This window comes from Onychostoma macrolepis, chromosome 11, assembly GCF_012432095.1.
Source record: "Onychostoma macrolepis isolate SWU-2019 chromosome 11, ASM1243209v1, whole genome shotgun sequence".
Taxonomy (NCBI): domain Eukaryota; kingdom Metazoa; phylum Chordata; class Actinopteri; order Cypriniformes; family Cyprinidae; genus Onychostoma; species Onychostoma macrolepis.
This window is the reverse complement of record NC_081165.1, coordinates 28,320,544-28,343,712: the sequence shown is the minus strand read 5'-3', so window position 1 is coordinate 28,343,712 and position 23,169 is coordinate 28,320,544. Positions and strand designations below refer to the sequence as shown.

At 34.3% G+C, this 23,169-nt stretch overlaps 2 protein-coding genes and 2 long non-coding RNA genes across 9 annotated transcripts in view; 3 read left to right on the top strand and 1 right to left on the bottom strand.

The window, feature by feature from the left end:
- The first annotated feature begins 15 nt into the window (after positions 1–15).
- LOC131549402 (uncharacterized) lies at positions 16–5,992 on the top strand. 2 transcript variants are annotated; one of them, XR_009273393.1, is made up of 4 exons: positions 16–76; positions 335–431; positions 4,254–4,384; positions 5,854–5,992. It is a non-coding gene; the product is annotated as an uncharacterized LOC131549402 (long non-coding RNA). The 2 variants fall into 2 exon arrangements; XR_009273394.1 differs by having other exon boundaries at positions 19–76; positions 378–431.
- si:dkey-93h22.8 (uncharacterized protein LOC449943 homolog) lies at positions 1,268–20,563 on the bottom strand. 3 transcript variants are annotated; one of them, XM_058791540.1, is made up of 13 exons: positions 20,540–20,563; positions 18,749–18,862; positions 14,807–15,064; positions 13,546–13,626; positions 11,401–12,424; positions 9,566–9,616; positions 8,977–9,072; positions 5,874–6,396; positions 4,862–5,065; positions 4,443–4,509; positions 4,240–4,361; positions 3,066–3,217; positions 1,268–1,944 (listed from the first exon to the last, which is right to left on the bottom strand). In XM_058791540.1, the coding sequence occupies exons 1-13, from the start codon at positions 20,546–20,548 to the stop codon at positions 1,847–1,849; spliced, it is 2,799 nt and encodes a 932-aa protein (XP_058647523.1). In that variant the 5' UTR covers positions 20,549–20,563; the 3' UTR covers positions 1,268–1,846. The 3 variants fall into 3 exon arrangements, with proteins under 3 accessions (XP_058647523.1, XP_058647524.1, XP_058647525.1); XM_058791541.1 differs by lacking the exon at positions 13,546–13,626; XM_058791542.1 differs by lacking the exons at positions 18,749–18,862; positions 20,540–20,563 and adding an exon at positions 17,007–17,721.
- LOC131549403 (uncharacterized) lies at positions 6,393–14,798 on the top strand. Of its 2 annotated transcripts, none has more exons than XR_009273395.1 (5): positions 6,393–8,464; positions 8,551–8,823; positions 8,950–9,115; positions 13,563–13,652; positions 14,631–14,798. It is a non-coding gene; the product is annotated as an uncharacterized LOC131549403 (long non-coding RNA). The 2 variants fall into 2 exon arrangements; XR_009273396.1 differs by having other exon boundaries at positions 8,947–9,115.
- The window catches only part of ldb1b (LIM-domain binding 1b), a 38,579-nt gene continuing 34,004 nt past the window's right edge, over positions 18,595–23,169 (top strand). For both annotated transcript variants that reach the window (XM_058791546.1, XM_058791545.1), the window contains exons 1-2: positions 18,595–18,734; positions 20,577–20,927. The gene's annotated coding sequence lies outside the window, so the exon portion shown is untranslated. The remainder of the gene's footprint in view (positions 18,735–20,576; positions 20,928–23,169) is intronic.

Genomic DNA, 23,169 nt, shown 5'->3' with positions numbered 1-23,169 from the left:
AAACCCCGCCCATCTGCGCGTAGCTCCGCCCACCCGCTTCCTGCTCGTCAAACCGACAACTCTACAGCTGTTTGAGGTATTCCGACCGAATAAACTATAAAAATGTTAATAAAAGACATGAGACTACACTACATTTGAATATATATTATAATTGCATGAATTAATGTCAAATGTGCCTTTGAAATGTTTGAAAATAACACTGAAGTGAACATTAAGGAACTTAAACATTGGTTTGAGTGGATGTTCGTTTCAGTCACGAACTTATACAATGAAAAACTGATAAATTATTAAGAAAATATATACACTCAGGCGTTTATTCTTCGTTTTTCCATAGCATCTTCCAAACTAAACGTGTTTTCTTGGGAATATTGTTTTAGTTTTTCCGTTGTCCTCCATCACGTGACATCGTTTTAGCGGGAAAACAAATATCAGTAAGTATTATCGATGGATATTTGACGAATTCTCTTGATGTTTTATCTATTATTTGCTGCAGGATCTTTTCTATTCACTTCACATTTCTATATAATTTTAAAGTAGTGGTTTTAGTGGCACCAGAGGTGTAAACATTCATATTAACATCACCCACTAACCACAAACAAACAATACTGACCGTCTTTATCTTCAACACATATTATCATTTAAACCAGCCAAACTTCTGTCAAATGTTTTAATTATAAAGTTTGTATGAACATCTGTTACAGTAAATACCTGCTTTAATATTTAATTGCACTTTTAAAATTAATTTTTAAGTGTCAAAATACTTATAGAATTATTGCTCCTATTTAATATGCACATCTGAATAGATCCCAGTATGAAAAATAATAAACAATAATTTAAAAATGTTATAGGGTGACTTCTATTGTTGTTTTATTTTCAAATGTGTTTCCAGTTTTATTTTATCAAGGTTTTTTTTTTTTTTTTTGAAATCACAAATTACATTTTTATAATTATTATTACAATTTTAGTATTTTGGGGCTGCCATGTGCTATACTATACTTGTACAATTACCTAACCAGATAATTACCTTTCTCAATCTAGTGTTATATAAAGTAATATAAATCTCATATGTATATATATATATATATATATATATATATATATATATATAAAAAATACAATTATCTATATAATATAATATAAATAACTATAATATAATCAGAACCCAAAATGATTAGCAGATAACTAAAATCAATTAATCTGAGCAGTAGCAGGCTTGAAAGCATTAATTTGACAGTGTTCTGAGTTTAGTGTGAAAGAAGAGACGTCATTCATTAGTACATAAACCTTTTTATTCGTGTAAAGATTCGTCATTCCAACTGAAAAACATGTTTTTGGTATCACTTCAAAAAAACTCAAGTCTATATATACCATAAAAGACAAACCATTAACCATTCAATTGCGTTAAATTTCCTTTCAAAATGATGATTTCATCCTTTAATGCCATTCCATTCTTATGTACAAAATTTAATGAGCAAAAGTACTTCAACAGAAGTTTTAACTGTCAAGTAAGAAAGAGCTGAAAGCAAAGTCAGTTTAGTGAAGTGCAAATGACCCTGATGAAAAATAACAGGTTTTTCAGGTCAAACTCAAGCGCAGCTCTTTGGACATCATCTGTACGGCATGTGACTCCAATGTTAAGTGCATTTATATCACCATTATTTCCAGCAGCTTACAGATGCTGTTGATCGAGCTTTACTTGTACTTAACCCGTTCCTTTAAACCTGTGTGAACCAGCTTTAATTGAATATGGCCGATGTTAGCAACTGAATTATTTAAGCTGGTCACCGGTGAAATCGGTTTCTGGTTATCAGTGCTCTGAGGTAATTTATGAACATCTTCTGTGCTGCTAACTCTTCAGTCCTCTCTGAGCCTGTTTCAGTAGCGTGTCGAAGTCGAACGACTCGCATCGGCTCCTGGATGTTGGATCGACATCCCGGTTCGAATCTAAATGACAGAACAAGAAATAAGGCAAAACCAAAACATCCTGATTTTTATAATGCATTACACTGTGAAAGCATCAGAATCTCACACTAAAACTAAAAGAATCTCAACTAAAAATTCGATTTTTCTGAAATGCGTTTTAAAAAAGGAAATTTGTGATTATATATCCAAAAACTTTATTATATATCAATATAGCTATAAAATAATAATTATTATTACTACTACTAAATAAAAACAAATGACTAAATAGATAAAATAAGAAATATTACTATTGTAATATTTCGCAATAAAATGAAATGAGTACTTAAAAAAACTATTAATTTTATTTTACAGTACTAACTATACAGTAGTAACTGTAAAAGTACAATATTGCCATTCACGTCTTAATTTTTCATTTTCAAATGTTAAACTATCAGTTGTAATTATTATTATTAAATAAAAACAAAAGAAATATTACTAATAATATATTACTGTAAATTTCACTGTATAATAATTTTGTATTTAGGAAAAATAATAGAATAATGATAAACTTCATTTTACATTACAACTATAAAATTACTATTAATATTTATGGCTGTCTTAATTTATTCATTTTCAAACATTAAATCATTGATTTTTATTATTATTACTACAAAAAAATCTTTTACATTTATTTTTATATTGTAATAAAATTACTATTAATATATTTAGGCTGTCTTAGTTTATTCATTTTCAAACTTTAAACCATTGATTTTTATTATTACTACTAAAAAAAAAAAAAAATTACAAAATAAAAACAATGTTTTAAATTTATTTTTATATTGTAATAAAAATTACTATTAATATATTTAGGCTGTCTTCATTTATTCATTTTCAAACATTAAACCATTGATTTTTATTATTACTACTAAATAAAAACAAAAATGACAAAATAAAAACAATGTAACAAAAAAAAGGGGAAAAAAAGCCATATTGCGTTTAAAGTTTTATTTCATTTAATCGTGCAGCCCTAAGTCAATATGCAATTCACTCTCTTATGCTTAATAGACAATGCAAAAATATATTTCTCCTCATATCAGCTAAAAAGACCAGCAACACGGAATAAGTGAAGTAATATGAAATGAGAAATTGTTCAGGAGACCAACCTAAATCTGCATAGTTGGATTTGCAAAACTGTCGTCTGCCGCCAAAGCAAAGGTCAAAGGGGAGCTCGTCTGGGCGCCTCAGTTTGCTGCCGTTCTCAATGGCAGCGTAAGCATGGTCTGTGTTGTAATACGTGATGAAGCCGTAGTTATCTCTACAAGGAGAGAATAGAAAAACAGAGACGCATTGAGAAAACAGTTCAGCTCCGATAACAGAAGCCGAAGCGGAGCTTAAACACTTGTTTTCTGATAGCGATGCACCAAAAAAGGGATGTAATGATTACTGGTTTGACAATAAATCATGATAAAATTCCCCAGGGTTAGTATTACCGTCTCATATTTTAATTATCATTATAACATTGTAAGCTTGGTGAAACAATGTGTGTCAGTACTTTTTGAAAATTTCCAACACATTTTAACAATACCGTGATAATTTAGGTCACTATAATCGTGATAAGAAATTTTCAAACCGTTACATCCCTACACCAAAATTAATTAAATTAGCTGAAAACTGAAACAAAACTTAATCAAATTTATTTAATAATCAACACTCAAATAAAAACTGTTGTATATCAACATTTAAATTGCACATAAGGCCCTTTAATGACAGATTTACTTTAACATACATTAAATAACGAAGACATCACTAACATGTTAAGTAAAAATATAATGAATATGTAAAATAGTGCATATATTTATCAAAATTCTTCTCTAGAATCCTTTTTTTTTTTTTTTTAGCACAACTACTAAGTGAAAACAAACTATTGTAAAATTTCACTGTGTAAAAGAACTAAAGTATTTATGAAAATATTTTATTACTACTATTATTAATACTACTGAAAAACAAAAATTACTAAATGAAAACAATATAAAAATATTAATATTGTAGTATTTCACTGTAAAGTATTTAAGAAAAAATAATAATTCTATTTTACACTACAATATTTAAATTACAATATTAACATTAATATTTTAATATCTTAATTTCTTCATTTTAAAACATTAAGCCATCAATTATTATTATTATTACTATAACTACTACGAAATAAAAACATAAAAATAAGAAATATTAATATTGTGATATTTCACTGTAAATTTGTAAAAAATTGAGTATTTAAGAAAAAAATAATTATAATAATACTGATTTGATTTGCTGGTTTGTGTTTGTAAATCTCACCCGTGACTCCTGAGATGGATTGTGCAATCCTCCACCTTCCCAAACAGTGAGAATCGATCTGTGAGGTCCGACGGCGACATGCTTCCACGGATTCCTCCCACATACACCACCCTGCGCTCCTCCTGAGGATCAAACCCATCATCAGGTACAAACACAAACACACACCGTCTAATATGATGCCAGACAATCATTTCTACACCTACGATGGCTTTCTGCTGGCGGAGTTTACGAGCCTCTTCGTGTCGGCGCTTCAGCTCCTTCTGTCTGCGGCTGAGAATAATAACGACTGATTTAGACTCACAACCAACACCAGAAGAATCACACTGTCACACTAGCTATGTTTCCATCCAAAGATGCGAATTTAACTATTAAATTACAATATAATTATAATATTATAATTGAATTTATTCGGTAAATGTGTTTCCATCGTAGTTTATACGCATTTTTTCTTATCGGATAAACAGTTTATCCTACTCAATTGTGTGCATACGTTTTTTTTAATGTGCATTTTCAGAATTTATGCGTATCTTGTCGTTTCCATCCAGCGTTTTTAAAAAAAAAAATTTTATGCGCTATTCCAAAATACACATAAAAATAGGTGGAAGGAAACATAGCTACTGACCTCGTCCATCTGCAGTGAGACTCTCTCCAGTCCGGCTCAGGCGAGCGCGAACCCGAACGAGAGCGATGTAACGATCTGGATCGTGATCTGGTTTGCGATCTGGATCGTGATCTGGAGCAGCGGCGTCCACGCTTGCGAGGAGGGGAACGAGAAGACGACCGTGAACTGGAGCGCGAGGAGGAACTGCTTCCTGAATGCCTGTACCTAAAATCACAAACATAATTAAACAATAACGATGGGCGAAATGGGCTTAAAAATATATCACGATAATTTCTAGTATTTATTGCGATAACGATATCAATGACGATAATTCAGGGAATCTTATGCATCCACTAAGAGACAAATGTTTTTTTAAAAATGCTGTTTCTTTAGAGAAAAGTATTATCTTTCCTATCTATCTTTCCCAAAAGAGGGTGTTGTGAGCATTACTGAGTACACACGTAATGTAATGACTGTTTAATTCATACTGGAAGCCGGAGGGCGCTCTTGTGCACCTTTATTGTTGCATGGATTCATATAAATAAGTTAACTTTGACTCAATTATTAATTACTAAAAATCAAAGAAGTTTAATATTTTATAATAATTGATTTTATTATTTTTAAATTTTATGTGTATATTATTTACATACACACACACATTAATGCTGTTCGTTGTTACAAGGATGAATATAAATGATCTTTTATTCAATTATTTGATTGCACCATCACTCAAATAATTAAATGATAATTTTTATTTAAATATAATTTTTTTTATTAGATTGTTATATTTTAATTATATACATATGTTTGTAATTCATATTTATTAATAAATATTATATAAAATATATATACACACACACATTTGCAGGAAAGTAATGCTACTCATTGTTATATGAATGCATATAAATTAAATGAATTTTGTGTTTCATGTACGTACTTATTATGTACTAAATTAATATTTTCATATGTACTAAAATCATGTTTATTTTAACTACATTTCTACTGTATTCTAGTGGCAACAGCGTTCATTTACCTTTTTCTGGGTGGTGAACGAGACCTGGAATGAGAAGATGATGATGAAGACGATGAAGAACACGAGGAGCAAGACCTCGAGCTGGAGCGCCGGTATCCGCCATCATAACCCCGCCTCTTCACCCTTCCACGGTCCAATGAGCTCGAAGAGCGGGAGGAGAAGTGCAAGCCCCGCCCCCTCAGAGACTCCGCCCCCTTGAACACCTCCATCCTGCAGGGGGAGCTGTCAGGAGACAGCAGCACCGAACCAGACAGCGTCCTGTAATCGCAGCGTGAGTTTGTGTTTGTCCTGCTGCCCTGAATCCCGCAGTAGTCGTGGTCCAGGAACGCTTGAGTGGGATTCAACACAGGAGTGAAGGTGGGAAGTGAGGGTTTTGAATGAGTTTTACTGCGTGGCATTGGGCGAGGTTCGATAATCTGAATGGTTTTGCTGGGCAACGGCTTGATGGATTCATGTTTTGTCCCTTTGACCGATGCCAGGGGCCTCCAGATCTGATGTGGAGGTGTAGCGGGTGGAGTTAGTCCTGGAGAAAAGGAAACAATCGTGAAAATGGTCAATGACACAGTCAGACTAAAGCCAGCTTGAAAAGTTACATTAGCACATGCATGATGTCATTGCATTTTCTGTAAAGTATCTGCATAATTTTTTTTTAATCAAATGTAAGGCTTTTTAAGACCTGCACAAATAAAAATTCATACCGTATGTTCATACATATCTCCAAATAAATCAAATTGTTTTACCTAAACAGGGGAACGGCAAGTTTAACGTGCCGTTTATTTCACTGTTTACATATGCACTGAAGTTGGTTTATGTACTAATATATCAAACAATATGAATTAGAGGGTGATCAATACCTCTGTTTTTGTTCATGCAATAGTAATGTGTTTAAAGGGTAATTATACACTGAGCTGATACTAGTAAAATCTACAATCCAATTTCCGGAAATGTTGGGAAGTTTATAAAATGAAAACTAAAAGACTTTCAAATCACATGAGCCAATATTTTATTCACAATAAAACATGTTTAAACGGAGAGTTTTTACACTTTTATCCACTAAATGAGCTTATTTCTAATTTGATGCCTGCTACAGGTCTCAAAAAGTTGGCACAGGGGCAACAAAGGGCTGAAAAAGCAAGACATTTTGAAAAGATTCAGCTGGGAGAACATCTAGCAACTAATTAAATTAAGTGACATCAGGTCTGTAACATGATTAGCTATAAAAGGGATGTGTTAGAGAGGCAGAGTCTCTCAGAAGTAAAGATGGGTAGAGGCTCTCATCAAATTGCAAAGGCTTTGCGAATCTCATCATCTACGGTGCATAACATCATCAAAAGATTCAGAGAAACTGGAGAAATCTCTGTGCGTAAGGGACAAGGCTGAAGACCTTTGTTGGATGCCCGTGGACTTCGGGCCCTCAGACGACACTGCATCACTCATCGGCATGATTCTGTCATTGACATTACTAAATGGGCCCAGGAATACTTCCAGAAACCACTGACGGTGAACACAATCCGCCGTGCCATCTGCAGATGCCAACTAAAGCTCTATCATGCAAAAAGGAAGCCATACGTGAACATGGTCCAGAAGCGCCGTCGTGTGCTGTGGGCCAAGACTCATTTAAAATGGACTGTTTCAAAGTGGAAAAGAGTTCTATGGTCAGACGAGTTTAAATTTGACATTCTTGTTGGAAATCACTGACGCTGTGTCCTCTGAGCTAAAGAGGAGGAAGACCTTCCAGCGTGTCATCAGCGTTCAGTTCAAAGGCCAGCATCTCTGATGGTATGGGGGTGCATAAGTGCATACAGTATGGGCATCTTGCGTGTTTTGGAAGGCACTATGAATGCTGAAAGGTATATAAAGGTTTTAGAGCAACATATGCTCCCCTCCAGAAGACGTGTATTTCAGCAGGACAATATAAAACCACATACTGCAGCTATTACAACAGCATGGCTTCGTAGCAGAAGAGTCCGGGTGCTGAATTGGCCTGCAGTCCAGATCTTTCACCTTTAGAGAACATTTGGCCCATCATTAAACGAAAAATACATCAAAGACGACCACAAACTCTTCAGCAGCTGGAAACCTATATCTGGCAAGAATGGGACCAAATTCCAACACCAAAACTCCAGAAACTCATAACCTCGATGCCCAGACGTCTTCAAACTGTTTTGTAAAGAAGAGGAGATGCTACACCACAGTAAACATGCCCCCGTCCCAACTATTCTGAGACCTGTAGCAGGCATCACATTTGAAATGAGCTCATTTTGTGCATAAAATTGTAAAATTTCTCAGTTTAAACATTTGTTGTGTTATCTATGTTCCATTGTGAATAAAATATCGGCTCGTGATTTTAAATTCTTTTAGTTTTCATTTTATTCAAATGTAAAAAAAGTCCCAACATTTCCGAAATTCGGGTTGTATATACTGAATGTGATCAATAATGGGGAACCCAGAGAGAAGCAAAAAGAGTTTCAAATAAATACCATTAAATGCAAGATACAGTCTATTGCAGGGGTCGGCAACCCATGGCACGCAGAGGGATAATCGCTGGCACACAAGCAATATGGAAAACTGCATACCGACGTACATCATGGGTATAATTTATCATAGTATAATTTTGCTCTGTTTTGTTTGAATTCAGGAAATGGCATGAAATAAATTATATTGCCCATCCTCTCAGGATACCTGGAATCAGCGCTGAAACCTAAAGATGTCCGAGTTCCGCTCCCCGTGCAACTGATACTCGACTGCCATTGGCTAGTCTGCGTTTGAGGGGAGGGGCTTACGATAGGTCAATTGAGATGACCAATCAAATCCAAGTAGGCGGGGTTTGATCGTGTTAGTATCATTGCTGTCTATGGGAGGATCAGAGAGCTCTCGGATTTCATCAGAAATATCTTAATTTGTGTTCTGAAGATGAACGAAGGTCTTACGGGTTTGGAACGACATGAGGGTGAGTAATTAATGACAGAATTTTCATTTTTGGGTGAACTATCCCTTTAACTAGAAAATCGATTTTTGAAATTTGTGAATCGCTAGAAGACTGAATCGCGATTCATATGCGAATCGATTTCAGCAGGGTCTGGGATCAGAGATGATCTCTCACCTGCAGTGCTGCTGAGGTCCGTCAGATGAGTGTGCTGTGAACATCGATCCTGATGCTCGTCCTGAGAAACTTCTGGAAGCATCTGCCCTTCAGAGGCTGAAAAACCAACACAATATAATCGATGAGCCCACGCTGACCGGTAGGAGCTACAAATACTGTATGAATACAAATATATTTCCTGTGACATCCAGTCGTGTTTCTAGAGATTTAAACTCTTACGAACATACAAATATCATTCATTGCCCATTTATGAGCTGATTTCCAATAGCCATTAAGTCATTAACGAACTGTAGAGTTGATTATAATAATCTCAGTGAGAGTTTAATGATGACTGTAATGATTCTCCTTTAATAACACTGGGGCCGTGTTCGTCTCTGTCTGCGTTAAATCTGTGACAATATCGTCTTCTGTCCCGAGGAGGACAATCAGTTCAATCTGACAGCAAAAGGCAAGCTGAGCCGTTATGGAATGAAAATGATTCAGTGCTGATAAAGCACACGGTTCTTATCTGAACTGATGTAAATGAGCTGATAGTGTCTATTCAATTACACGCGATCATAAACGAACATGCATTTATCAGATTTATCACCTTGAGTCTCAAACTGCTCCAAAAGGCTGGTCAGATCAGCGGCTTCAATTCCTGCGAAGCAAACACAACATGAATCAGTCAAGCTTTTTTTATTTAGTATCACGAATATACTAGTGTATGTTTTTATATAAATCATTTGAGTTCCTTTTTTTTATATATATTTCCCATTTTCATTTCAAAGTTTTAGTAATCTTGTTTTTAGTTTTTTTTACATTTTTGTATGTAGCTTTTATTTAGTTTCTATATGCGTGTATGTATATATGCATATAGTTAGTTTCTGAGAATCGCCGGTACTGCTCTCCCAGCACTTGCGCGCACCTCTCTCTCTTTCTTTCTTTCTCTCTTTCTTTCTTTCTCGCGGCAGAGAGCAGTAGCGCTTTAATTCAGTTAAACACAGATATTATGTTGCTTCTCTAATTTTACATGCAAGTATAGCCGAAATCACAGCACAGATATTGTCTTTATCTTATGTGTATTTGATTTCATCAGACGACGGCTCGATTATCAGGATTTTTGTGCAGATTAACATCTTGGAAAGCAGAGCTGGTTATGTCTTAATAGGTCGCGTTTCAATCACCATTTCATATTCATTCTGTTGTTTGACAACAGAAACAGTCAAATATACCAATGAAAACAGTTTTATTGAGAATTTAGCTGCATCAAAATGGGCACAGAGAGAGACAAACTAATGTAATAATAAATGTACATTTAGCATTTTCAGAAGAGCTGCCTGTCGTGCAAAAATCTAAACAGGTTTGTGTCAGTAAATCGCTCAGTGCAAAGAAAGAGAAGTAATGGGAACCTGGTATTTCTTTGTTCTTTCTTCATGTGTCTAATAGACATGAACACGTTCTTTGAAAAACATCGATGACCTTTGAAACATGTCTCGTCTTCATGCTCTGTGTTGACTATGGTTTACATGGCATACATTTGCATAAAGCATCCATATTTATCCATACCCATGTTGATTAGAGTATTACAAACTTCAAAAGTATTAATTTAAGGTAAATTTAGAACAAATTAAAAATTCAATCGCAAATTTTTTATCGATTGACAGCCCTAATATATATATATATATATATATATATATATATATATATATATATATATATATACACACACACACACATATATACATATATATACACACACATATATATATATAATTATTGTAAAAACATTGTTTTTATATTTGCTTTCATTTTCATTTTAGCTAAACCTTTTAAAATGTTTTTATTTTACTTGTTTTTATTTTAGTCTTTAGTTTCTATTATAGTTTTAATTAATATTTCAATTAAATGTTTTATATTTTCCATTTTATTTTTAAATAGTTTTTTTTTTTTTTCATTTTTATTAGTTTCTGTTATTTTAAAATCTATAAGTTTTTATAATTTTTTATTTCGGTTTTATTTTTAGTTATTTTAGTACATCAAGTAGCTAGTTTTATTTAATTTATTTATTTAGTTTCTATTATATTTTTAATTTAATTTTTTTTTAGTTTCTGTTATTTTAAAATTTTCGGTTTAGTTATTATTAACTTTTATTTCAGTGTTGGTTTTAGTTATTTTAGTACATCAAGTTACACTAAATGAAAATCTAGTTAAACCTGATAAACTAAAATTGCTTTGGCAACTAGCTGAAATAAAATAAGTACTTTTTAATATGTTATTGTATTTCAGTTAATGTTTATTTTGTTTCGAATAACGAAATGTTTTTGTATGGGTTCGGTTTACGAAGACTTCCTTGGCTTGAAAGCATTTTAATTGAAGAGCAAATTCATTATTGTCTTTAAAACATGGCTATATCTTTCTCAATGAGACAAATGGTCAGCTCACCGATTTCTCCACACGTCGTCTGGTTCTGCTGTTCTGTGATAGTCGCGGGCATCAGCACAGACGGCCGTCTCCTTTCTGAAGCTTCAGGTTTGACCTCCGAGAGTCGAACCTCTTCACAAGAAACACAAGCATCGGAGTCTGAACCGAGCGATTCTGAGGCCGAGTGTCCTGTGGGTTTCAAGGGCACTAAAACCGGGTTTGGAGGGTCAATGCAAAGATCTCCAGCGTCCTTCCGAGAGGGACGAGAGATTTCCTGCGGCTGGGATGGAGATGTTTTCACTTTAACAGAAGCTGTGTTTGGATTCAGCTTCGGTGCGAACAAATCCAGCAGGATTGGCGGAAGCTCCTTGGGAAGGTCGGGAAGCGAAGGCCATTTAGTTCGAAAGTCCATCCGCTTCTCCTCCAGAGGTCGCTTCTTCTGTCTGAGGAGCCGGTACTGGTCTAGACTGAGCGCTTTGGGCTTCTGAGGGGAAGTGATGTCGTTTTTAGAGGATGTGGATTCAGAAATCTCCTCGTCATCAGGTGGAATCTCGTGAACGGAGATCAAATTGAACGCAAAAGTCACTGTTTTCTTCACCTGTCGTGCATCGCTGGTTTTGACTAAAGCGCTGCGTTTAGGTGACGTCTTAACGTTTTGGTCTGAATGTGTGACGTTTTCTTCCTGGCATGTATTCTGTGCATTTGGTTCTGCTTTCGGATTCAAGTCTTTTCCTGATTGGTCCAGAAAGTTCTCGTCCTGTTCCTCGTAACCTTCTACATCAACAAACACCTCCTCTTCCTCTTCCTCCTCCACAGACACACGCGTCTCTTTCTCCAGGTGCGTCCTGAGGCAGTACGGATGCATGTGTCTCACTAAATCTGCGAGTAATTCACGGCTGTCCTGTGGGAGTAACATCGGGTCGGACTCGATCCGGAAGGTTCTCGCAGATCGGCTCTTCCTCTCGCCGTCGCCTCGCTGTGAAATCCCGCTCTGCGTCTCTAAATGGCGACGGGGTCTCAGCTGTCTGTCTGACATCATGACCTCCTGATGGAGAGAAACATCGAGACACAACTAGAGCTCGAGCGATATACAGTGTTTTTTTTTAAATGGCACTATCTCCTGATGATTGTATTGGAAGCGTGGTTCGGAAAAAAATCTGTTGCCGAATATTTATATAAAACATTGCATTTTTGTATTTTAGTTTGTTTCTGTTAACACTTATTTTAAGTAAATTTTTTTTTGTTTTTAGTTTATGATTATAACATTGCTTTGAAAACATTTTAATTTAATATTTTATTTACATTAAATATATATATATATATATATATATATATATATATATATATATATATATATATATATATAATGTGTAATTTTTTTGTATATATACTTTGTGAATGTGTATGCACAGAAATTTTTAAAACTAATTTTAAGTTAATTTACTTAATTTTAAGTAATTATATGCAAAAGAAATACAACAGAATGGTAAAATACATATGAATTAAATATTTTACGTAATAAAAACTGTGCAGTGTGAAAATTACATTTTAAAAATGTTAATGTTCTCTTATAATACTTATTAAATATTTCATGACAATAAAATTAATGTGTGATGAAGCAGCTATTTTAATGCAACGTTTTTGCATTCGAATGTGGATTTTTATTTTAAATTCGACGAATATTCGAATTGTTTTTGACAGCCCTACTGTACACACACAGAAACTTCACAGCAACCTGTCAAAATAAAAGTATGGTTTAACATGTAACAGAAATATATAACACTTGTATTACTTTTGTACAGTATAACGTAGATAAAAAATTAAATGATAAAAAATATAAAGGAATATTCACATAAACTTTTCTTCCATGTATTAATTTCGACAGTAAACCTTTCTTTGTTTGCCAAAAAAATGAAATAAAAATTGATTACAAATGAATTAATTTAATGCCTTCATTTGATGATCAGAAAAAAAGAATTTCTTTAAAAAAAAAAAAAAAAAAAGAAGATGGTTATATTGTTTAAAATAATGAAATTGAGAAAACTGGCCTTTTTTTTCACTGAAATAAATGTTTTTGTTATTACACAGAGAGTAAAGTACTGAAAAAAGGTACCGTTGGGTACCGGTACCGATTAAAATGTGAGCGGTACAGAACCTAAAACTTACTCTTCCTGACTTTGCAGGCGGTGATTGAGAGATTTTGGGCCGATCCGGTGACGACGGACTCAAATGAAGCAGATTCCTGAGCTGTGATGGAAACACGTTTGACAAAAGTAAATACCTTAACACATATTACATATATAACCTGTGCTGGCAAAATCAGTCACAATGAGCAAATTTTCAAAAATGAGTTATTTGTATTTTTATATGCTCTATTAAAAGACCTTCAAAATGATGTAACAGAAAAACTGATTTGAAGTTTTCTGAAGGTTCCAAAGCTAGACAAGGACTTAATTAGCTCATTTTTGTGAAAATCTCAAATTCGACCAAAATCAACATTTTTTTTTTTTTTTTTTGTTTGTTTGTTTGCCCGTAGCTCAAAATTAACCTGTGCGCTAGGGATGGGTGATACGGGCTTAAAATACATCACAATATTTCTAGTATTTATTGCGATAACAATATCAACGTTGATAATTCAGGGAGTCCTGTTTCTTTAGAGAAAAGTATTATCTTTCCTATTTTTACCCTAAATAGAGCGTTGTGAGCATTACTGAGTAATGTAATGACTGCTTAATTCATACTGGAAGCCAGAGGGCGCTCTTGCGCAGAAACATAACATGCATCCCAGAAGTAATAATCCAGTTATCGCTGAATAAAACGCACAACGGAGATGAAGAGAAATTTTAACTGATGAAACTTGAAGACAATAAACATACGACTGCACAAAAATATATGGTTTATCGGTGTTCTTCAAGCAATCTTGGGTATTTTTTAAAAGGAAAGTATATTTATAATGCAATGCTAATCGACATAGCCTTTATCGCTGTATATAATACTATCATTCTGTGATATGAAACCATGTCTGATCACAAAAAGAAGTTATTTCAAACACACTATTATTTCAAATAAAATGAAAAACCCTTTTATTTTTTGGCAAACAAAGTACTGCACAACAGAGGTTTACTGTTAAAATTAAAAAGAAAACAATTGGGATTATTCCTTTTAAAAATAAAGATTTATTAATATTTATTAGTAGTAGCATTGAGTCTTAAGACTGCTCTTAACGTTAAACTAAACTTTTATTTTGACAGGTTGCCGTGAGGAACTTGCAGCTGCTGTGTATCATGTGATATGACGGTAGTTTTCTCAAATTAAACTGTAAAATGCTAATAAAATGACTCTCAGAGCAGCAGTGTGTTAATATCATCATATAGTGAGACGGCAGATAATCATAAAGTGTCCATTTGTCATGTCCATGTCAACTAACCGTGTGATCCAAACCCTTCTGAGCCGAGAAGATCTCCGCGTCTGGCAGCGTGTCGAATGGCGACAGCGTCTCGACGTCCACACTGTCCAACATCTCGGTCAGAGCGGACAGCAGCGACGCCTCGCTCTCCACGCTGTCCGTCAACGTCTTCTCCTGAAAGATGGATAAAATGGACGGATCCAGGCTTCCGTGGAAAGCATCGGAGATCCTTCCGACATCCAGCTCAAAGACGGGAACATCGTGTTTCACAAATTCAACCTACGGATAACACAAATCACACAAAACAATGTCAGATTCAAATCCTGCAGGATAAACTCTGGCCTTTATATTCCTGTAAAGTCATTATGATAAAGAAGTACAACAGTCCTACAATCCGTGAACTTAAGTCATATTTCCTGTAACTACAGCAAAGCACGTTACTGAATATAGTTTGTTAAAAAGGACGTTGTTTAATATAATTTAAATTATTTTACCCTTTAAAACACCATCGTACTGCCCTTAGAAAACTTTATCACGGTAACTACAGTCAAAATACCGTAGTTACTACAGTAAAGCTGTACGTGATATAATCCACCACTGCTTCTTACATCTGGATTTCTAATTTTACAGAAGTAACAAATTAATATAACATTAACCGTATATATTTTATTATTTTAGTAGTTAATAATTAATAGTTTCAATAGAAATAATTACAAGAAAACTAAGTCTGAATTTTAAAACTGTCCATCAGAAATTGTAAACTTTGGGTACACTAGGTTATACACAAAATTCTAATATTTATTCTACTCTGCATTTCAATAATACAATTGTTTATATAATTCTCATTTTTTATACATAAACACACACAAAAATTATTTTTTTGAAACAAACATTGACTGAAATAAACTATAAAAAGTCAAATTTATTTCATCGTATTTCTCATTTTCATTTAGTTTAAGTACTAAATAACTCAAACTAAAATATAATAAAAATATATATTTAAATGTATACAGTCAGACTATAATTTAACCAGAAAAGTGTACATTTTAAATATGCATATTAAAACTTTTGTCAACTTTTTACAGGCATGTACTAAAGAATAAACTAAGATTATTGTGTTTATTCTGCAAATAATTTAAATAATGCTCGCCCAAAAATAAAAACTTCATATTGTGAACCATATATAAAATTGCCACAATGGTAATAAGTAAAAAACCTAAAATTACTACAATACAGCTGTAAATACTGAAACTTTCTTAACTATATAGTAGCAATTTTATATTTTACTTGATTTACTATTTTACAGTAAAAACAATAAATGAAGAAATATAACATGTTAACATAATTATATATTTTATTAAGTGTTGCAACTTAAAGTTAATTAATAAATAATTACTAGAAAATAAGTATAAATTTTAAATCTGTATAACAAAAAAACAGTAAAAGTTCACATAGTAGTATACTATGATGTACAGTAGTTCACAAGCATGGACTAAAGAACAAACTCTGCAAAACTCTCAATTTGATTTTCTGAAGTATTAAGTGTGAAGATGGACAAAAGAATGATTGATTCGGATTGAATCTTGGTCTGAGAATGAACTGAATTCAGTATGATTCCGCGTGCGTGCGTGAGACACGTCAGCGTCATATGAGCTGCACACGTACCGATACCCGAGCGTTAACTGACAGTGAAGATAAGCTTCAGTTATAATTAACGATTCATTTATTCATGCATTTATGCATTTAAATATGAACACGAGCGGAAAAGGTCGTGTAAAACACTCGTTTCATTCATTCATTTAATGTCGTTTCATACCGATTGAGTACAGAAGCTGTCAAACAAACACGCAGCGATGTTACTCATCATTGTGAACTTAAAGTATATTTTATTTTTGATACACAGTTATATTTCTACGCCATATTCATATACCAAATGCCGGTGCACGATCATTCAAACAGCTTCAAACCTAAAACTGGTGTTCGAGATTCTCAATCGAACACTTAAACGGCATCGATCGACAAACTAAACCACCTTTGAGCCGTTAACAAGACCTCAAAAGCGCATTTCTCGAGATTTATAACGCGTGTATAACTTCACATCCGCCTCGAGTCGCGCTGGCGTCCACGTGTTCACATCTCGAGCGCCTTTTCTACACACGATCATCAACACAGCGTCTTTATATGAACGCATGCAGATAACCAACAGAAGCATATACAAGACCTGAGAGTCCTGGTGCGGCTGTGCTGCGGTATGGTCCGTCAAACCACACTTTAAATCCTTCAGTTTTACGCCATGCGGCGCCGCCATTTTGATTCGGGGAGCAGAGCTGTGCACGAGGCGCCGGGTGCGTCACGTGATGCGGAGGTTCCCGGGAAAATGACAGTTCGCCTTAAAAAAAAAAACCGTCGTTGCAGTTGCCAGGCAACAACTTACAACAGCCGCCTAATCATTTTACCTCAGATTTGTTTTACGGTATTGTAAATTACTATTATTGTTCATATTTTATTTGATTTCTGTAATTACGATGACGGAATAGAGTGGCATCTAGTGGTTGATTTTGTCAGGTATGGCAGATCATTTATCGATAATGATTTTATTATTATTCATTTTCTCTGAAGTCCCATTGCTTTCATTTCATTAGTTAGGAGCCAAATAACGGATTATTTATTTAAAGTGAAATACTAATTTCTTCAACTCTGTATTTCAATAATATCACTCTTAACATGATTCTCATTACAATCAATATTTCTGTATGTTCTCCAGTGAAATATCAAGATAACGTTACATTTAACGTTACCTGAGAAGAAATGTAACGTTACCATAAATATAACAAAGACTTGAAGTATTTTGTCTTGTTCCATTAGCATAGTTGTTTTAACTAGTAGTGTTATTATCCTAAAAGCATAAAAAACATTTTCATTACTTGGGATAAACTGACTGGAATAAAAATAAACTTAAGCTTGTTTCTGCAACATTTCTCATTTTCATTTAGTTTGAGCTGAAGTACTAAAATCATTACAACTTAATAAACTAGGCTAAATCTATAAACTAGAACTTAATAAAATTAAGTATAACATTAATATATAATAAAATGTATATACGTTTTATTTCGTTTATATACATTTTAAATGAAAATTGAAAATATAAAAATAAAATCTAATTCAAAATATTAACAAAAACAATAATAGTAATGTCAATTTTACTAAAATAACACTGGTTTTATGCACAAACATCTCTAAATTTGCTTTGTTTCTTAATTTATTGATAGTAGTCAATATTAAATATATTAGCAGATATATCTAATGCTCATCTCTCCCATTTTTACATTTAGATTAACGTTACCTGTTCTGTCATCTATAACGCTCACTTAGTTAATCTAACACACTAAAAAACACTAATAAATGAATAACAAACACTGTTAAATGTAATCTTGATCTCAAAATGAATATGCATTTTTCATTTTTTCATTATTATAATGCCTAAATTCATGTGTAGATTTTAAAACATTTGATTTTGGTTTAGTGTTTTATTTTTAATTATGGCTATTGGCCCTGCAAATAGATAAAGCGCATTAAAACAAACACTTAAATGTGTATTTTGGATATTTTGTCAAATTTGTAATTGTAAAATTGACCAGTGCATGAAAAAAAGACGTTTTTTCGGCTGTAGTGTCTTGACTTAATTTCAGTAACGTGCGTTATAGTATGTCACATTAATCTCTTCTCAAAGAACAAGAAAAGTCCTGTTTTCCACAGTCAGCAGAGCATTATTTTCAGATGTTCTGGTGTTAATTCCTCTCTTTCTCTCTCTCCGAGCCGCACGCTGTTTGAAACGGGGCCAGCGTGTCTTGTGAAGCAGAAGGGAGCTCCGTGAAAGTGGGTCACCTTCCGGATCAATCCGGACCCTGCCGTTTCTCCCGAGAGATTGCCATTATCTGGACACACACAGGTAGATCCGCTCACCTCCAGCAGACGATGTGCTACGCTCCCCTTCATCTCTCGCTCTCGTTTCACCCTACTCTTCCCTCGTTTCCAGTATCGGTGGCCTCTCAGAATTTGGCAGGAAACCCAGAAAACCTCTCAAATGAAACATAGAAGAGAGAAAACACACACACACTTTTCATTTCCTTCAACTAGTGTATTGTTTAATGCTTATTCCTTTTGTTAGTGGGTAGAAATTAAGTTCATAAACTAATATGTGTGACCCTGGACCACAAAACCAGTCATAAGGGTAAATTTTTGAAATTGAGATTTATACATCATCTGAAAGCTGAATAAATAATCTTTCCATTGATGTATGGTTTGTCGGACAATATTTGGCTGAGATACAACTATTTGAAAATCTGGAATCTGAGGGTGCAAAAAAATCAAAATATTGAGAAAATCTCCTTTAAAGTTGTTCAAATGAAGTTCTTAGCAATGCATATTGCTAATCAAAAATTACGTTTTGATTAGTGCTGTCAATCGATTAAAAATTTAATCGCGTTAATCACAGTCACGGACTGTGATTAATCATGATTAATCGCAAATTTAAAATACTAGGATTTACCTGTAAATGTGTTTAAATAAAGAAATGCACGACAAACTAGTTTAAGGAAACACAACCTTTCACACCTCCGCCAGGTATGAGACATAATCCTTATTATTATTTTGTTTTTATTCAGCCATTATCAACCTCTAAACCGGCAATAAAGCGTTTACCAAGCCACATCGCTTCAATCCCAGTATACATTTACCCAACTATTATCAAAAGTATTTCTAAATAAATACCACAAAACATTTCTTGCGACCTTACGTGAAGTATTATGACAAAATGCATTATGAAGAAGATTTGGACCTGTTCTGCAGCTGCATTAGAGCTAATATTAGCATCATGCTTCATAAGACAATTTATGAGATTAATAGTACACTTTTACTCAGAACTCACGTCAAACCACCATCAAGTGTTTGTAATAACTTCCTTGTGGAACTTGGTCGTTTACTGTTGTTAAAATATGCTATTTATAGCCTTTTATATCGCTGCACAAATTAGCATTTCAGATGTACACATTAAACTTAAAAAAATCACATACAAATATCCAATCGTAATCGTGTGTTTATTATCTTATATAATCTATAGTGGCTATTGTCATGTTTATTTCTGCTGCTCTGCTGAAACTCACGTTGTTTGATGTTACACCCGCCTCTCCGTTCTTAAGTTGCCACGGATACTTTCCAAGTATAATACACATTAGTAAAAGGATCCTTTTAATCTTTTTCATTAAAAAAGTAGCCCAAAACGGCTCTGTAATTTTTCCCGCGACTGTATTTTCAAAATAGCTCGCTTGTGCCGTTACCCTGGCAACACTGTGCTGTACCCTCGTCACACAACGATAGATAACCTTCTGCGCTGCGACGACGGGAAGAAGTTGGGGTCAAACCTTATCAAGCGATTAATTTGCGTTAAAAAAATATTAACGCGTTCAAATTTTTTGATTAATCGCATGCGTTAACGGTGACACCCCTAGTTTTGATATATTTACAGTAGGACATTTACAAAATATCTTCATGGAACATGATCTTTACTTAATATCCTAATGATTTTTGGCATAAAAGACAAATGTATAATTTTGACCCATACAGTGTATTGTTGGCTATTGCTACAAATATAGCTGTGCTGCTTATGACTGCTTCTGTGCTGCAGGGACACATATACAAATAATTCTTACTTGAAGTGACAGTTCACTGAAAAATTACGATTTTGTCATTATTTACTCCCTTCATGTTGTTCCGTGTGTGTTTTGGTCCGCAGAGCGCATTAGTCAACACACAGGACCCCTGACCTTTAACCTGACACCCCATCAGCCGTTGGCAGCAGGACGCCAGCCTGGTTACTACAGCGCTAAAAGCTGCTCCGTCATGTGTGGTGGTGCAATCATCTGATCCCAGATCAGCCTGAGAGAGCGAGAGCGAGAGAGAGAGAGAGAGAGAGAGAGAGCAGAGAACACAAATATAAAAGAAAACAGTCTTTTTCTGTCTTCATACTCACTGTTCGTCTCTCAGAAGAGGAGAACATTAACATGTGTGCAGAGAAACTGAGAGCTGAGACCTGACAGTGACACAGGAGACACAACCGGCTTCGAAAAAGATCACAGCTGTAGAGGTACAGCACCACACACACACACACACACACACACATTTCCAGATACTTAAAGCCAAATTTACACTTAAGAATAACTGCAGTCATGTCTCCAGATGAACACTTACTGGACTGAAGCAGCTCAGCTTTACTTGATTCTCCATCAATCATTTTCTAGAAACATCAGTGCGTCTCAAATCTGATCATCAGGATCTTTCCAGAAGCTTTACTTTCACTGTTCCTCAGCGGAGGAATGATCTTCATCTCACATCTTCTGAGGAGCGCTTATTTCTTCATCTCTCAATCAGCATTGCATTATATGTTTGGATCATTTCAATATCATTTTACTAAGATATATTATTAGGTAATTAAACTGCAAAAATTACTCAGAAATCTTCATGACTCTGACATCAAAACCATGAGGGATGCACTGATATTCAGTCAGATTAATATAGATAAGATGGTTATTATTTTCATGTTATAGTTATTTAAAAAAAAAAAAAAAAAACTTAATTAATAAATAAAAAAGCAGACTAAAAACTAAAATCAATTATTTTAAATTCTACAAATAAATTTAGCCATCCAAAAAAAAAAAGGATTTTCATTTTGAGATTACATTTATTAAATTGTTAATGTTTTTAATGCTTAACTGAGCATTACATACGGCACAGGTAATCTAGAGCAGATGAACATTAGATAGCCAATATCAGATAAAATATCTAATAAATAATTAAAAAATATTATAAAATAAATAATAAGAAAAGTCTAATAAACTATTAAAAAATAAGAAATGACACATTTAGAGATGTTTATGCTTAAAGCAAGTGAAAACAAATATGTTATCGGAACAAGACAAAATTAATTTCCTTAATTCTCAAGTCTTTATATTTTGGTAATTTCTGCTCATGTAAATGTAACTTGATAATTCACTTGAAAACGGGATGCATTTCTCAATGCTGCTCAGAGGCGGCATTTATACAGCAATTACAACCGTATACTCCTAGAGGTCAGAACAGGCACAATTTAGTCTGGCTTTTATGCAGCGTTGCGTCGTGACACTGTATTTTGAGCAGCTTTAACTCGGCTGTGTGAAAAACCTTAAATGAGGTTGTACCCTTGACTTTTGTTTTATATGAAGCTAATTATTCAGCAGAAAACATGACTGCGTCTTGAGATCTCCGACGCAATGTGCGGTTCTGATGACACTTTACAAATCTGCACATTAAAATCAAAATACCCCCGACGGGGCAGTTATGATCATATCAGTGCTCTCCTCAATCAGATAAACCAAGAGCCAATCACAGCGTTTCTAATTAACAGGCTTCACAGATCGGTTGTGTTCTGGCTCCGGTTACATTGAGCTGTTGTTTAGCTGGTTGTCTGTCAAGGGCGAACACGCATGTGTTTATGTGCGTATGTGATCCTGCACATGTGATCTGCCACATTGCCATGGTGACACTGCTGTCTCTCTCTCTCTCTCTCCTGTAATGGGCTCCATTCCTCTGTCTCTAACTCCAGCAGCACTGACTGACAGACAGACAGACGGAGGAGCTGAGAGACTGCTGTCGCCACTGGCAGGGTGGAAAATGCATATTTTTTAACTAAAAATCAATTTTTATATTTTATTGAAAAATTTATAAATTCTTATTTTTAGCATATACAGCGGGTAAAATAAGTATTGAACACGCCACCATTTTTCTCAGGAAATATATTTCTAAAGGTGCTGTTGTCATGAAATTTTCACCAGATGTCTTTAACAACCCAAGCAATCCATACATACAAAGAAAACAAAACAAACAAGTTCAGAAATGAAGTTATGTTTAATAAAATGGAATGACACAGAGAAAAAGTATTGAACTGCTGAAATTTATTTACAAAAGCCTTTGTTGGTAATGACAGCTTGAAGACGCTCCTGCAGGAGAAACTAGTGGCATGCATTGCTCAGCTGTGATTTCTGTGGGTCTCTTCTATGAACTCTGACCTTTAGTTCTTATTTTCTATTGGATTGAAGTCAGGTGATTGTCTGGCCGTTCTAGCAGCTTTATTTTCTTTCTCTGAAACCAGAGTTTGCTTGGCTGTGTTTGGGATCAGCGTCACCCTTGTTTCATCTTCATCATCCTGGTTCTGTAGCTGTTGGTACTGAAGCAGCTAATATTTATTTCCACTGACGAGGGGCAGGATTGCTTTAATTACTGAGAGATTTCAGCTGGTGTCTTGGCTTTCCTTTCTTCATGTGTTCAATACTTTTTCTCTGTGTCGTTCTGTT

Bases quoted from the DNA above. Each gene is read 5' to 3' on its own strand.
- si:dkey-93h22.8 (XM_058791540.1), bottom strand. The intron at 9,617-11,400 runs GTGAGCTGACCA...TTTGCTTCGCAG, and splicing joins GACGACGTGTGGAGAAATCG to GAATTGAAGCCGCTGATCTG. The intron at 6,397-8,976 runs GTGAGAGATCAT...CCTTTTCTCCAG, and splicing joins GGACCTCAGCAGCACTGCAG to GACTAACTCCACCCGCTACA.